Source organism: Lagenorhynchus albirostris, chromosome 12, assembly GCF_949774975.1.
Source record: "Lagenorhynchus albirostris chromosome 12, mLagAlb1.1, whole genome shotgun sequence".
NCBI lineage: Eukaryota > Metazoa > Chordata > Mammalia > Artiodactyla > Delphinidae > Lagenorhynchus > Lagenorhynchus albirostris.
The window spans coordinates 33,998,743-34,013,944 of NC_083106.1; the positions used below are offsets into that span (position 1 = coordinate 33,998,743).

The 15,202-nt window shown below is 34.2% G+C and overlaps 1 protein-coding gene across 1 annotated transcript in view; it reads left to right on the forward strand.

Moving 5' to 3' along the window:
• The window catches only part of THEMIS (thymocyte selection associated), a 164,518-nt gene that overhangs the window by 46,890 nt on the left and 102,426 nt on the right, over positions 1 to 15,202 (forward strand). Inside the window, exon 3 of the mRNA XM_060167669.1 lies at positions 10,238 to 10,696. Coding sequence (XP_060023652.1) covers positions 10,238 to 10,696 — 459 coding nt within the window. The remainder of the gene's footprint in view (positions 1 to 10,237; positions 10,697 to 15,202) is intronic.

The following is a 15,202-nucleotide window of genomic DNA, read 5'->3' on the forward strand; positions in this document are numbered from 1 at the left end:
ATGTACTTAATCAATCGAAAACATGTAATATTATATTCAGTGGTGATTTATTATATTTCATGTACCCTTTAAATGACTAAATCTTTCACATTTAGCCATTTTGTGATTGTAGCTAGTTTTTGACTATAATATCAGTTTATAAAGGGACCTGATAGGAAAATTATGTAAAAATACTTAAAATATATTTGATAGCTTTATAATAAATAACTTTTTGTCTTCTGTTTTTTAAATGACTTATGTTAAAAGAAGTAAGCTACAGGGCAGAATTTGTTCTTATTTTTCCATCTGGTTGTTATGATGACACATGATTCAGAAAAGCCCTAAATAGGGCTCCCTGCTTTTTGGACAATTTTCTATTCAAGGAATCATGGACCATTCTTCCAAGTTTTCTCGGTCAACCTCTCTTAAGGCATCTCTTCCCCACTGTGCTCACTTAAGCAAAATAGATTCATCTATGCTTATTATACAAAATATTTTCCTAGACAAAAAGGGGTATTCTGCATATACGATGAAAGAAAATGTGGAGTAATCTAAATGCACAAAAAATTCAGACTTTTACACTAATTTTTAGTTCCATTTTTTATTGGCCTATGTTTTCTTCTCTTCAGTACATGATCAGATTTTTTTTCTAAGTCTTTGGTCTTTTGATAACTAAAATATATATTATCTGGAACACAAATGGACTGCAGTTATAGGTCAAAATGTTCTTTTCACCCACCCATGTACATTTGAGAATCAGAACGGAATTCTGTCAGAAATATCATTTTAAAATAGGCTTTTCTACAACTGGCACTGTCCTATAAGTTCTCATCGTATTAATATTTTGTGCACACCTTCTAAAAATCTATCTCATCACTTTTTGCTCTTACCATCTCCTTATCTTTCATGCACAATTCCTTCAAAGCTCTTTATGGTGTTGCCTCAACAGTATCACCATGGAGGAACTCTCATGAGAGGAACCAGACTGTCCAAACAAATTGTCTACTCGGTCTTCATTTCCTGAAGTGGACATTGGCAAAACACATTACTGTATTTATACATAATTACGTATCAGAGATTTAGAGGTTCTGTCATTGGAACAAAAGATTTTTTTCAGTAGACTTTGTTTTTTAGAGCAATTTTAGGTTTTCACAACAAAATTGGCATAAAGTACAGAGATTTCCCATACCTCTACATATGCACAGTCTCCTCCATTGTTAACATCCCCTACCAGAGTGGTACTCTTGTTACAACTGACAAATTTACCTTGACACCTCATGATCATTCAAGTTCTTGGTTTACATTGTAGTTTACTCTTGTTGTTGTATGTTCTATGGGTTTAGACAAATGACATGTATCCACCATTATGGCATCATACAGAGTATTTTCACTGCCCTAACAATCCTATGTGTTCGGTCTGTTCATCCTCTCTCCCTCACAACCCCTGGCAACCACTGATCTTTTTACTGTTTCCATAGTTTTGCCTTTTGCAAAATGTCATACAGTTGGAATCATAGACTATGTAGTCTTTTCAGATTGGCTTCTTTCGCTTAGTAATATGCATTTACAGTTCCCCTGTGTCTTTTCATGGCTTTCTAGCTCATTTCTCTTTAGCGTTGAATAATATTCCATTGTCTGGATGTACCACAGTTTATTTATCCATTCACCTACTGAACGACATCTTAGTTGCTTCTAAGTTTTGGCAACTATAAAGCTGCTATAAACGTCCATGTGTAGATTTTTGCATGGACATAAGGAACACAACTTTTTGAAGTTATAAAATGTATTGATTTTTCCCAAATTTACCAATGCCACATCTATCTTGTAGAAAATTAGAAAAGGGAAGAAAATGCAGGGGTGAGAGCATAGCTCCCTATAATCTCATCACCAGAGCTATTTAGCATTAATATTTAGTTTCCTTCTATTGTTTTCCAGTAGTACACCTACACACATACAGGCATGTTTTAATATAATGAGAAGTAAGCCTATTTCTGAGGACTTGCCTATGTCATTAAATATTCTTCAAAACATAATTTTTATTTTCTGTATAATAGTCCATCATATGCTTATACCATAATTAATAAATCCATTCCAAACATGGTCATTTGTGCAATTTATGCTATAATGAACAGCCTTTTAACTGAAGTTTTGCCTGCATTTCTGATTATTATGATAATTTCATATACATAAAATTATGACTTCAAAAGTAAAAATGTTTTTAAAGCTTTTGATGCATATTACTAAATCACATTCAATAAAGATTTTGCCAATTTACATCCCACCAGGAACTAATGACAGGGCCCATCTACCTGCTTTTTTCAAGCTATTACTTAACTGTCCATCCTTCCTCACTCCCACTTTTTAAATTAACAGCTTTATTGAGCTATAATTTACATAACATAACATTCAGCTGTTTTAAGTGTACAGTTTAAGGGTTTTTAGTGTCTCTGTCTCAGGTTTTTTTTTTTTTTTAGCAACATGAATTTAAATAAATGAAAAGAGGTAAATGTTAAGTGCTTACTACAAACTTTGGGCTGTAGAGGGTACTCAATGATTGTTAAATATCTTTAAAAAACTTTAGAGGTTTCTTTGTTTCATGAGACCCAGCATGGTTAGGCCTCTACTGTTCTCATTTCAGCTCTATCTTCCTTATTATGAAAATAAGTTCTTCTGGCCTTTGGGGACAGCTGATCTGTTATGCTTAGTTTTTGATGATGGGGTAAATTTTCATCTTTTTCTAACGTATTCTGTGTCTTTTTGCGGTACTTTATTGGGAAGTTAGAGACTGTCACGTCTAGGCTGCTAGACAGTTGACATTTAAATCCCTCTCGATCAGATATTAATCATATGAAGCTCCAATTTGTTTATCTGTAGTGTCTAAAGTGATCAACAACAGCAAGTCCAGTCTCTCTGATCTTTCCTGCAAGCTATAGTCGGGGCATATCTCTGAATAGTCTGAACTAGTTCCAAAGGCCTTACCTGCGCCAGATCTCCCAATGCTCTAACAAGACATCTCAAAAACTGCTCTTGAGCTCTTGCTGACTAAATACCCAGTCAGATCTTCTGTATGAGGTCCAGCAAACTGTTTTCCAGAGCCAATCCAGTGGAAATGATGGTGGGCTTGCCAGTTGAAGAGTTATTGCCAGTTTCAGGTGGGATTTTCAAATTTATGTTACTCGAGTTAGTTTTTTGGTTGCCTAGTAATATGGGATCAAAAGGATGTGCTTAGGAAGAAAATGTTCCTTTATATATGCTGGCGAATTTAGGGGAAAAAAAGTTTGGTTTTCTTTATTGTGCAAATCAAAATCTATTTAAATCTTAAGCTCTGAAATCCATTTAAAACTTACGGTTACATTGGAAAATTACCTCTCTTCCTAATTTGAATTTAATGTAAACTAATTTTTAATTGTTTTGCATAACCATGGGTAACAGATTTTTTTGAACACTGCATGGTAAAAATCAGCAAATATGTCAGACAAAGCACAACATTAAAGGAAACACCACAGCATATGTTGACAGTTATAGAAGAATTGCTGCTGCTTTCACCCTTCACACCAGAATAATTTTTTCAATATTTACCTCCCATGTGTAGAGAGGGAAACATATGGGGTTTTATATAATCATAAGCATAAACAGGTGGCTACTTAGGTACATTTAATTTGCAAGCAACATCAATACTGAACAATGCAATCAGCACCACATGGCTCCCAAACTCTTTCCACTAACATTCCATTAGCAAAATTAAGATCATTAAAATAGAGGGAGGGTATACTCCTCCCTCAGTTGACTTCAACTACCCTTCAGAGCCATGAATAAAACACATTTTCAAAAATGCCTTGGCATTTTGCTGCTTCTTTTGTCCAAGGGAACTTCAGCAACTGTGTATAATGTATACCTTGTGAATAACTACAACCAGCACAATATTTGCATTTAAAATGTGGTTACATCTCCCTATAATCTGCTTATTATGGGCATAAAATTTTGGTGGTTAAATTCTAAGCAATTTATCAAAGCCTGGAGTCAGACAAATTCCTCAAAGCCACCTGGAAATATTTCCCCAAAGGCCGTGCACCTAAAGAGGTCACTTGAGGCTCTTTTCCATAATCAAACACTCTGGCAAAATCTGTAATGGTAGCTGGGAACATTTTTTGCTCAGCCTGTGTCAGATACTGAACTGTGGATTCTACATATTTTGTCTCATCTAATTTGATCCAAACTGGATCCTCTTTGGCCCTGTAAGTATTCTTCTCTCTGATGTTATAACCATCCTACAATGGCTTAGAATTCCAGAGTGAAAGAAAATGGTATGAAAGAATAGCTATTATTTCTTGTATTTTGCTTTTTCAGTGCTTGCTCTGTGTCAAGTGCTATCTAAGCATGTTACATGTAATGACTCATTTAATCATCACAATGACTTTATGAGGTAGGTGAAACAATTTTCTCCATTTTATAGAAAAGGAAATTATAACCCTGAGAGTTTAAGTTCTCAAGTTTACACAGTGGGGAAAGGACTGAGGCCAAACTTAAACCCAGGTTGTTTGAATCAAAAATTCATACTTTTAACCACTTCACTTTCCTATTGGGATAGTAGTGTGTTGCTGGGCCTGAAAATTCTACTGCCTAAAGTCAGCAAGAGCCAGGAGTAGTAAATGTGTGATATTTTGACGGTCTCCTAATAAAGCCTCGTGAAAGATTTGGGAGACCTAATGTCTGTGGGCGTTCTTTCCAGTCCTGAAACCTCTATGTGTCTTCTCCTAACAAAAGGGGCAGTGCTCTGGAGAACTGTAAGAGTCCAGAGAACTGTGCTCTTGCCAAGGTTTATGAGAAGAAGAATTTCTGACATCTTCTCGCCTCATCCTAGGTCTATTACTCATTCTCACTGCTTAGGAGAGAGAAAGCTTTAACATGAACAAGGATGTATGGCACTTTTAATAGTAAAGCCATGATTATAACAGAGATTTATGCATTGATATCAAATTATATCATTTGATTTCAAAGTCTAACATTATTAATGTAAATTATTTGTTAAATATCTCAAATGTATTAGATATTGCATATCACTCCTTTCAAGGCTTTACTGGGAAAATAAAGGTTTTTTCATGCAGTGGTTGAACCATCGAGGTAAAAATGAATCAAAAGATTTTACGATTTATTCTTTTTATCGCCAGGTAAAAGAACTATTAAAAATTGTTAATAGCTATTATAGATCATTCTGATTTCATTATACATGTAAAGACATTCACACGTAGGAATTCTACAGCCACACTTAGCATCTAACACTTAACAAACTTGGTCACCATCTTAGATATGTCTTCTCCCCCTCCTAAATACTCCATTAAATTACTACATAAAATTTTCTTATGAATTTGACTTTCCTCACATTCCTTATTTCTGCTCTTGGAGACTTCTGTCAAGATTGTTTGAATCACTCATTAGTTGATGATTTTCAATAATCTCAGAAATCTGGAGAATTTCCTCACAGTTTGGACATTATTATTATTATATGTTTCATTACTTTGCTCAAGAATTTTGAGTTTTTTGCTTTGATAGGGTATTTCATGCATCTCGTTTTAATCTGAAGTTAAATAGAGATGCTTGAGCTAAGATTCTAGTCAAAATACCAGATTTGGGATAGTCTTGAAGAAGATAGTTTTTGTAGGATGTGCTGACCTAAGAATTGTCTTGGAAATGTAACAAAATAATAGGAAAATGTGGAATGAGAAACCTATATAGGCAAGTATAGAATACAAGGGTGCTTAGGAACTTGATTGCAGGACAAAGTGCCATTTTAAAGAGGCAGAGGCATACACTCACAAAAATAGGTGAAACACACTTTGCTTTATTGGCAGAGAGACAAGACACATGATCAAAAATATGTAGCAGTCAGATTTGTCTCTAAATCTTCTCCTTCATGTAGCTCAGTCCATTAGAAATTTTTGAGCAGTATCTCAAATATATATATATTTATTTAAAATTATGGCAGCTATGCATATGTATGCATGTGTATTTGATGTGTTGTTCATCTATATCTCAAAGGCAAATTTCTTTATGATGATAGTGGATGTGAATCCACGTTGATAACTTTAAAGTGTTAAAGAAGTTTCAGCCACTCTTCATATTTTATTAGACGAGAGTGTCATTGTTTTATTTCATAATATGGCTAAAGAAGAGATTGAGTGAGAGTAGAAATGTCGACTTCATCCTTGTTTTTGTTCACTTGTGTTTATATTAGTTTTAGTTTCAATACATGGTTTCTTTGCAAGAAATGTGTGAAGCCATTTATCCATTTTGTGAGATTTACTTTATTTAAAAACTGTGATAATGTATTCTGGAAACCCACTTACATATGGCCAGGTGGTCTGCAGCACACTCAAAGAACATGATCTTGTGGACAGCGCTGTCAACCCCTTCAGCTTGTGCAGTTCCTAGGCCTCCCACGTGCCTGTACCTCCAGGCACGTGGCCATCTGATGTATGAGGAGATGAGGCTAGTGCCAATCAATGTCAAATATCAGTGACGTTCACTTTCTTATGTTGCTCGTTTTAAAAAGTTCTAAGAATTTCTGTACCCAAAAGGAGGGTGAAAGGCTGGACAAACAATTTACGATTTACAATAATAATGAAAGGCTTAAATATGTAACCATGTGATTAAGCCCTTGAGCTTTAGAGACACAAAACCCTACTTGTATCTTATGAGCTGTGTGATGATAGAGAATTTATGGTATCTCTTCAAACTTTCCTGTGGTTATTTGTGAAGTGTTTGTTTTTTATTTCTAGCTACCTCGTATTGTAATTTGGAAAATTGAATTCTATCAGATATGTAAATTTCCAGCACATTCTAAGCTGCTAATATTTTAATAATCCTAATTTTGATAATATGAGAGGAAGATGAGAATTAGTACATAAAGTTCACTCTAAGATTCCTTATCTCAGAGATAGAGGGAATATATTTGGTTGGAACTGTGAAAGCAAGCTAGAGATTAGACAAAGAGAAAAGATTGTGAACTCTTTTCACACATAACATCATACACGATGATCTTATGTATATAAATAGTATTGTGATACACAGGGGGTAATTTTAATTTTTTAAATTACTCCCTATTTGTGTGAGAATTGATGAGATAGAGAAAAATGTAGAAAAAAATCTGATGAGTGTAAATTCTTCACTCTGAACCAGGAAGTTATTTTTGCTCTTCTTATACTGGAGGGTCTGGAAAGGCTGACCAATGCAAAGGGAGGGCCAACCTGTGAGACCCACATACATATCTTGTGAACTGGAATAAACATGTTCTCATAGGAAATGTCCTTGTAAGTCATTTGTGTGACAGGGAGGTGGCCTGATGTGGAGGTAAGATTATGAGACTTGGATTTAAAAGGTCTGGCTTGAGATTCCATAGCCACGACTATGAAAATCATGACCGTTTTTATATCCCCCAGTAATAATATTTGTTTTACTGTTCTTGAAAGAATATAAATGATGCATATGAAGAAAATTATTCAAGCTTGTAACGTTTTAAGCAAATTTCAATTGTTACTCTTACTATTAATAATAATGATTGCAGATCATTAAGAATTGGATAAAAATATAAACTCCCCAAAAGCCTGAGATTCAGGGACAAGATCTTAAAGACTAAATTTACTTATTGACTATTTTTCAACAGATCAACTAATTGCATTTCCTTATAATTTTTGTTTCTCAAGTAACGTACTCCTTATGAACAATTTCTCCTAGGTAAAAATAACACTAATATCCATTTTAATAGGTGACAATCAAATTTGGAAATAGAAATCTATTTTCTTTCTGCTTTTTAACTTACATTGTGAGGATTACATATTGGCTTATTTTATTATCTCTCTAATGATCACTCAGCTCCTGAAATATGTTTTGTTTTGTGTTTTGAAAAAATAAATTATATTTTCTCTTGTATAAAACTATTATTACACTCTGAGAAAAAGATGGATAAAAAATTGGTTGAATTTAAAGCTGATCATATCTATGGTGCTATAGTTTATTCTGAAATTAAAGTTCCAATATGACATCATTCACATATATATGTATATATACATATATAGCTGTATATACTTGCCCTAGTTTATATGGTATCGAGTGGCTGTTTGTAAGAAGGGACTCTTTGGACTGGCTGCAATAACATATAAAGAAATGTTAATAAAATATTTTTCCTGTACTCTGCCACTTAGCATGCTAAACTGTGTCCTTAATCATCTCCTAAGGGAAAACACACAGATTTCTTAGATAGATTTTTCTTGCAATAGAGACATCCAACAAGACAGCTCTGAAGTGTGTGATTAACTTGAAATAATAGTGGCCCTTAGGGTTTCAGGCTTTTTCTACTTCATAACATTTTGGGTCTGTTATTACCTTAGGTGAACCCAATTCCCCAGGAAAGAAGATGCTGACTTAATTCTTCTGTGACTTATGTCATCAATATAGTGAGGATAGAAATGAAACCATGTTTCTCTACGCTTATGAGATTCTAGGTAGCTATTATTTAAACTTATTTCACAAAAACTGCTGAATTTTTTATACCCTGATGATGACTGTGGACTCTTAGAAATAAATCTTCACATGGAAACAAATGAGATTAAACATGTGCATGCACTTGCACACGGGCACGAGCACACACACACACAAATTCAGTTACTGTGGAGAATTCGAGAGTACTATTTTATTGGATTTTCCCTGATACAAGACATAATAAAATAAGAAGTTCCTTCAAAGTAAATGTTTCTTTGCCTTACTGTCTTCAAGCACACTATGCAGGGAATGAACACTCTTCGATTTATAAAGGTTTTCAGGACAGATTGCACATGCTACCTTCCTCAGCCTTTGCCAGGATTGTATCACCCACTTTTTCAGGACATTTATATTTAAAAGTAACCAAAATCCTGTATTTTTTTTCATTTGAGCAAAGATCGACTAAAAAATAACATCATAAATCTTTGTACTATAACCCAAAATACACATAAAAGACATTGTAACCTGGTTAATAATAATTTGATACATAGATAAATTTAATTGGACTGTATTTTTGACTAAATGAATAAATAACTTTTACAAGCTATATCATTCTAGTAGGATTCTTTATACACTGCCTTCTTAGTGTATGCTATTATATAATAATTGTCTTAATTTACTTTGAGGTTAACAAAGCAATTACCTAATTTTTCCTTTGTTCTTATTTTCTCTGGAATTTATTAAAATGTATTCAATAAATAAATTTCTGAAAGTGCTACAAAACACATGTGCTTATAAAATAAAAGCAAAATAATTCAAAGAGAAGAATGAAACTTAAACATGCAAGCATAAAAAGCTGTGTCTTAAAGAACAAAAATTCATTGTGTCAGTGACTATCCCAATAGTATTAGAGGAAAAAATTTGAAATAGTGAAACCATGGCAAAATTAGAAAAGTAATGGAAGAATGAATGATATTTAATCAAGAGTATTCAATCCAGAACAACTACCTAACCTGGCATTTCTCAAGGACAGTTATGTGGATCACTAATATATCGTGACATACTATTTTGTAATTTATTTATGAATGTTTCCCCAGGAGTTTTAGAATGAAAGAAATTTGGGAAATTCTGCATGTTATATTCCCCTCTTGTGAGTCACAGTGCATCTAAAGTTTCTGAAAAATCTTAAATTACTTGGAAATATGTAGATATTTTTTATTGTGGTAAAATGCATATAACATCAAATTTACCATTTTAAAGTGTACAATAGTGTCATTACGTACATTCACAATGTGTTACAACCATCACCATGGACTAGTTCCAGGTAATAGCTTTGTAATCGTTAATTTGACCACGAAACAGTTTCCTTCTGGAATATCTTTTAATTTTGGTGTTTCCAGAGAATATATATGGAAATATTGATCCAATCCTTTCATTTTAAAAATTAAAAATGCGATCTTGAGAGATTAAATGCCCTGCTCAAGATCACACATGTGGTTGGGAGATAGCCAGTATCTCATGCAGATTGCATTTCCAAGAAGTGGGCCTTTTCTATCTCACGCTATTTTCCCCTTTCCATCTATGTGGCCTGTCTGGATCTGACAATCCAGTAACCTACAGAAAATACATTAAGATTTTACCTAGAAGAATTCAAGATTAAAACTAATATCTCTAATCTTGAAAAAGGTACATTACTTTTAAATGCTACGTTGTACTTGTTTTATAACTCTCTCGTTGTGATTTTCTTATGAGAACTTTCTAATTCACAGAATTCTGTTCTCAGGTCTTTTTAAGATTGTGGCTGATAAAACTCCATACCTCACTATGGAAGAAATTACAAGAACCATCCATATTGGACCAAGTAGACTGGGGCATCCTTGCTTCTATCATCAGAAGGATATAAAACTAGAGAATCTCATCATAAAGCAAGGTGAGCAAATCATGCTCAACTCAGTCGAAGAGATCAATGGAGAAATAATGGTGAACTGTGGTGTGCTAAGGAATCATCAAAATCACTCATTTACTTTGCCTTTGTCACAAGAAGGAGAGTTCTATGAGTGTGATGATGAACATATTTATACCCTAAAGGAAATTGTCCAATGGAAGATCCCCAAGAACAGAACACGAACTGTGAAACTTACAGACTTTTCAAATAAGTGGGACTTAACAAATCCATTCCCTAAAGGCTTTTATGGTGCTGTGATTCTCAAGCCTGTTTATGAAATTCAAGGTGTGATGAAATGTAAGTATCCCCTGAGAATGATGCTTTATGAACATGATTGTGGGGTTTGGGAAAGAGAAAAGCTTTAGTCTAAAGAATGGAACTCTGTCCCTGACTTGCCCATTAAGCCCACTGAGAGTCAGATTCTCATCTATAAATAAGCAAATCATGAAGACTCAAATTCAGTAATGTATGTAAGAAAATATTTTAAATTGTGTGGTGCTATCCAAATGTAAAATGCTGTAATTGTCAGGTACAGACAGATTAAAATATTTATTTTTATCACTGCCAGTTAAACAGGATCAGAAAAGAGCTACTTTTTAGAATAGAGAATTAATTGGCTAGAAAGAAGCTTTCTTGTATGGAGGTGGTCAAAAAAGAGGTAAGACACATAAAGTTTCTTTATGTGTCCCTTACTCCTATTTTTGTGAGAGCCTTTTTTCTTTTTTTTTTTTTCAGCCATCCCTCATTGGTCATAAATCCTCCTATTAGCTTGGAGTCCTTCTGACTTAAGGGAAAATGATATGACAAATTAATTCACACATAAGTGTGGGTTTAAAAGGATTCTATTGAAATATAGTTGTTTTACAATATTATATTAGTTTCAGGTGTACAGCATAGTGATTCAATATTTTTATACATTATACTTCCTTTAGAATTATTACCTTGTGCTGTACAATATATCCTTGTTGCTTATCTATCTTATACATAGTACTTTGTATAACTTAATCCCATACCCCTATCCTGATCCTCCCCCTTTGCCTCTTCCCACATAAGTGTATTTTAATATGTAATCTTCATAAGATTTTTGCATTTTAAAATAGGAATAGCTGGAGAGAGCATTGTAATCCTAAAGAAATTAACACCTTGACTTTTTAAGATTATGGCACATAAGCATAACAAGTATGGAACAAAGAGTTCTGTATTTGCGGTAAAAAGTCCTGGATTCTAACTCTGGTCAATAACTTAACAGGTGGTAGCTTTGGGTGAGCCATGTAAACTGCGTCTATACAAAGGGGATGATGATATCCCTTTTGTCTATGACTTGGAGTTGTTTTGAGAATGAAATAAGGTTCTATTAAGATACTATATGTAATACACCCGAGGAAAAAAAGCAATATGTAAAAATGTTTGGTCAAAGAGTACCTCTTGGACATCTCAAATTCTATTTATCTCTGCTCCCATTAATATTGTTGGTCACATGCAATTGTGAAAAACTTGACATGCCTTTTGAGTAGGTTTTAGAGCTATGTTAAATTTTGTTACATACATATATTTAACCAGAAATCAATTAATTCATTTGAGCAAAAGGTGTAGGTAAGGAATTCCACTCAAGTAGTGATTTTTTTTTTGTACTACAAAAAATTGAGGCCACAGCATGATTATTTTTTTAAGTTGACAAAATATTGAAGTCGCAGCAAACTTTAGACCTCACATTAGTGTTTTGTCAGTTTTCCCAAAAGGTACAATCAAAATTGATAACTGAGTTTTCCTAAATAATGGATAGCATTTTCTCATTTTAAATTTTGTTATTTTTCTAAAACCATTGGCATCTCCTATCATGCAGATGCAAATGAAGGCGAACCCAGAACCTAAGCACATGAACAAGATGGTTACAGCATTTAATGAATTTAGGTTAGGGATCACGAAGGCCTTCACTGAGGAAATTACATTTAAACTAAGATCTGAAGGGTGAATAGGAGATGGGCAGGCTGAGCGAGAGGGGTCAACATTGGAGGAAGCAGGAAAGCAGGAAAGCAGGTAAGCAAGAGACTGTGGTTCCAGTGCACCTGGTGTGAGAAAAGAGAGGAGAAGGCAGGCTGAGACAGATACCAAAACATGCAATGGGGTAGTGGAATCAGTCATGGAGGATCTTGAAATATATGTTAAGGGGTTAACATTTGTCCAAAGAGCAAATTAATAATGGTTTTTCAGCTGGAGAAACAAGGTGGAAGAATTGTAGTGAGGCCACTGGTTCTGTGGCAGAGTACTGGGGGGTTAATACAATAGTAATAGGGACAGCTCTTCTTAATGGGTATTTCAGAAGTACAGCTAGCCAGATCTGAAGGTCTGTTGGAAGGGGAAAGACGTTAACCTGATTCCCAGGCTTCTGGCTTGATCTGCTGGTTGAATGGTGGTGCAGTTTATTACATATAAACATTGACAGAAGAGCAAGGGATATTAACAGAAGTGTTTAGATGGACTTAAATATGGTTTCATGTTAGCTAAGGTCCCAGAAGAAAGCCTTTAGATGAAGTAAAATCCTTCCCCAAATGTTTTAGTCCAATTTCCATTCTTTAATGATATTAAAATTGAATTTTGATTTTAATTATTTTGGACCTTTCATTTCTTAAGGATTATTTTAAACATTAGTTCTTATTGTATAGCAATTTCAGGACAGATACTGTATGAGACTGCTTTGCATGTATACTGACTACAGAATATTTCCTGAAAATAGAGGATGGGTGTCCAACACAAAAAGTCAAATTTAAAAAAATGTTATAGGCATTTTTCTTCTAAATATAAATGTAAACTGTTTTTTAATCAATTGTGGTCTTGTTTTACATGATTCTTTCTTATATTGAAGATTCAAACTTGCCTTGAAGTCAAGGGCACGTTGCCTGCTAAGTTGTTTTCCAGTGACTTTGAGTGTCAGGCACAGTTCAAACTCCTCTTGACTTGAGTCCTTCTTTTCTAAAGTGACAAGAAAAAGAATAGGTCTGTCAGGGGTAGGAGATTTTAGAGAAACCTTAGGGGGAAAAGCAAGATGGAAAAGACTGAGAACTGTAGGAAGCTATGAAATATTGATTTGTGGAAAAGAGAACATAGCAAATAAATAGAGAAAAGAGGAAATATAAGATATTCTACTCCTAGTACTAGTTTTTAATGTTACTAATGGGAAAATTTAGGCTTTGTAAAAAAGAAATGTAGCACAAAGTGTTTAAATGGAATATTTGTTTCTGGGAACTCTTGGTCACAGGCCAACCCCCTCTAACCCTTACCCTACATTTAATGATTTTTTAAAAACTAACTCTCTTTGGAAAAGAGGTATAAATAACCATCCAAGACCTCTAACTACTGGTTTCATATAAGTCATAGCAAACTCTGTTTGTGCCTTTAACAGGAATATAAAATTCATATTAGTGTAACAAATGGAATGCATAATATTTGCAAATGAAAAATGGAGCCAGCCGTTTAAAGAGGCTTCAAAAAAATCTTGATTTTAAAACTTTTTAATGGAGTTATGTTTTGGTGTATTGATTGATAAGTAGTTCTTTACTTGTGGAAATTTTAAGAGTTGGAAAGTTACGTTTTGCTTTAGGAGAAAAACTTAATGCCATCCAAATTTGGGAAAAAGTTTCTGCTCAAGTATATGACATAATTCATTTATAAACAGAGGGCTGAAATCACACAAGCAGAATGATGATATCAGAAAGGCAGTATCTGAATATTGTATAATAGGTGACAAATGAATAGAAGAAAAGAATACATTGATCTTTTAGTGTTCTGAGACTTTGTCTTTCTCTCATGTATTTTCAAAAATAATTTCCATTTTTATCAAAGTCAAAAGTGTCAAACAGTAGTAAAAAGACAAAGTTACCAACAAACCTTGTGCCCTTGACCATTCCCAAATTTCCCCCACATTCTGCTACTCTGAGGTAACTCCTTTAAATATTTCGCTCCTGCTTTCTTATATATCCATTCACATTTCCAATAATATACGGATACTGCTATTTTTCAAGTTAGACAGCAACTACTGACTTCCATGTGTGGTGATGAAGATTTAATGGTCTTATATTCCTACTTCCTCTTCCCTTTCCCCATTCTCTCAGTATATGATAAGTTATGGTTAAGCATTTGCAGTTTCATTATTGTGACAGTTCATTGCTGAATCAAGTGGTAGATAATGACCATAATTCCATTTTTGTATAGCTTTATTTTTCTGTAATAATGACCTTACTATTTCATTTCTTAGTTTTCTTCAATCCTCTCCTAAGTCTTGAAGTATTTTCCAACCTCTTTGTAAAAGAAAACAAAAAAAGCCATTCATTGCAATTTTCCAGAGCCCAAACTGTCAGGAGATCGACCTCTTCTGTTATTTTTTTTATCCTGAAGTATTCCTCCTGGAACCCTCCAACCTCATGCTCCAGTCTGTATTTGTGGCTCTCTAGAACTAATACATAGGTGCTTGTCTTAGCTTGGGATACTATTATAAAAATACAATAAACTGGGTGGCTTATAAGCAGCAGAAATTTATTTCTTACAGTTCTAGAGGCTGAAAGCCTGAGATTAGGGTGCTAGCACTGTGGAATTCTGGTGAGGAAACTCTTCCAGGTTGCAGATTGCGGACTTACAGTATCCTTACACAGAGAGCAGAGAGGGGAAGCAAAGCCTCTGGTAACTTTTATAAGGCCTCTGATCTCACTGATGAGGGCTTCATCCTCATGACCTCATCTAATTCTAATCACCTCCCAAAGATGCCACCTCCTGACCCCCTCACATTATGAAGTTGAGTTTCAACATATG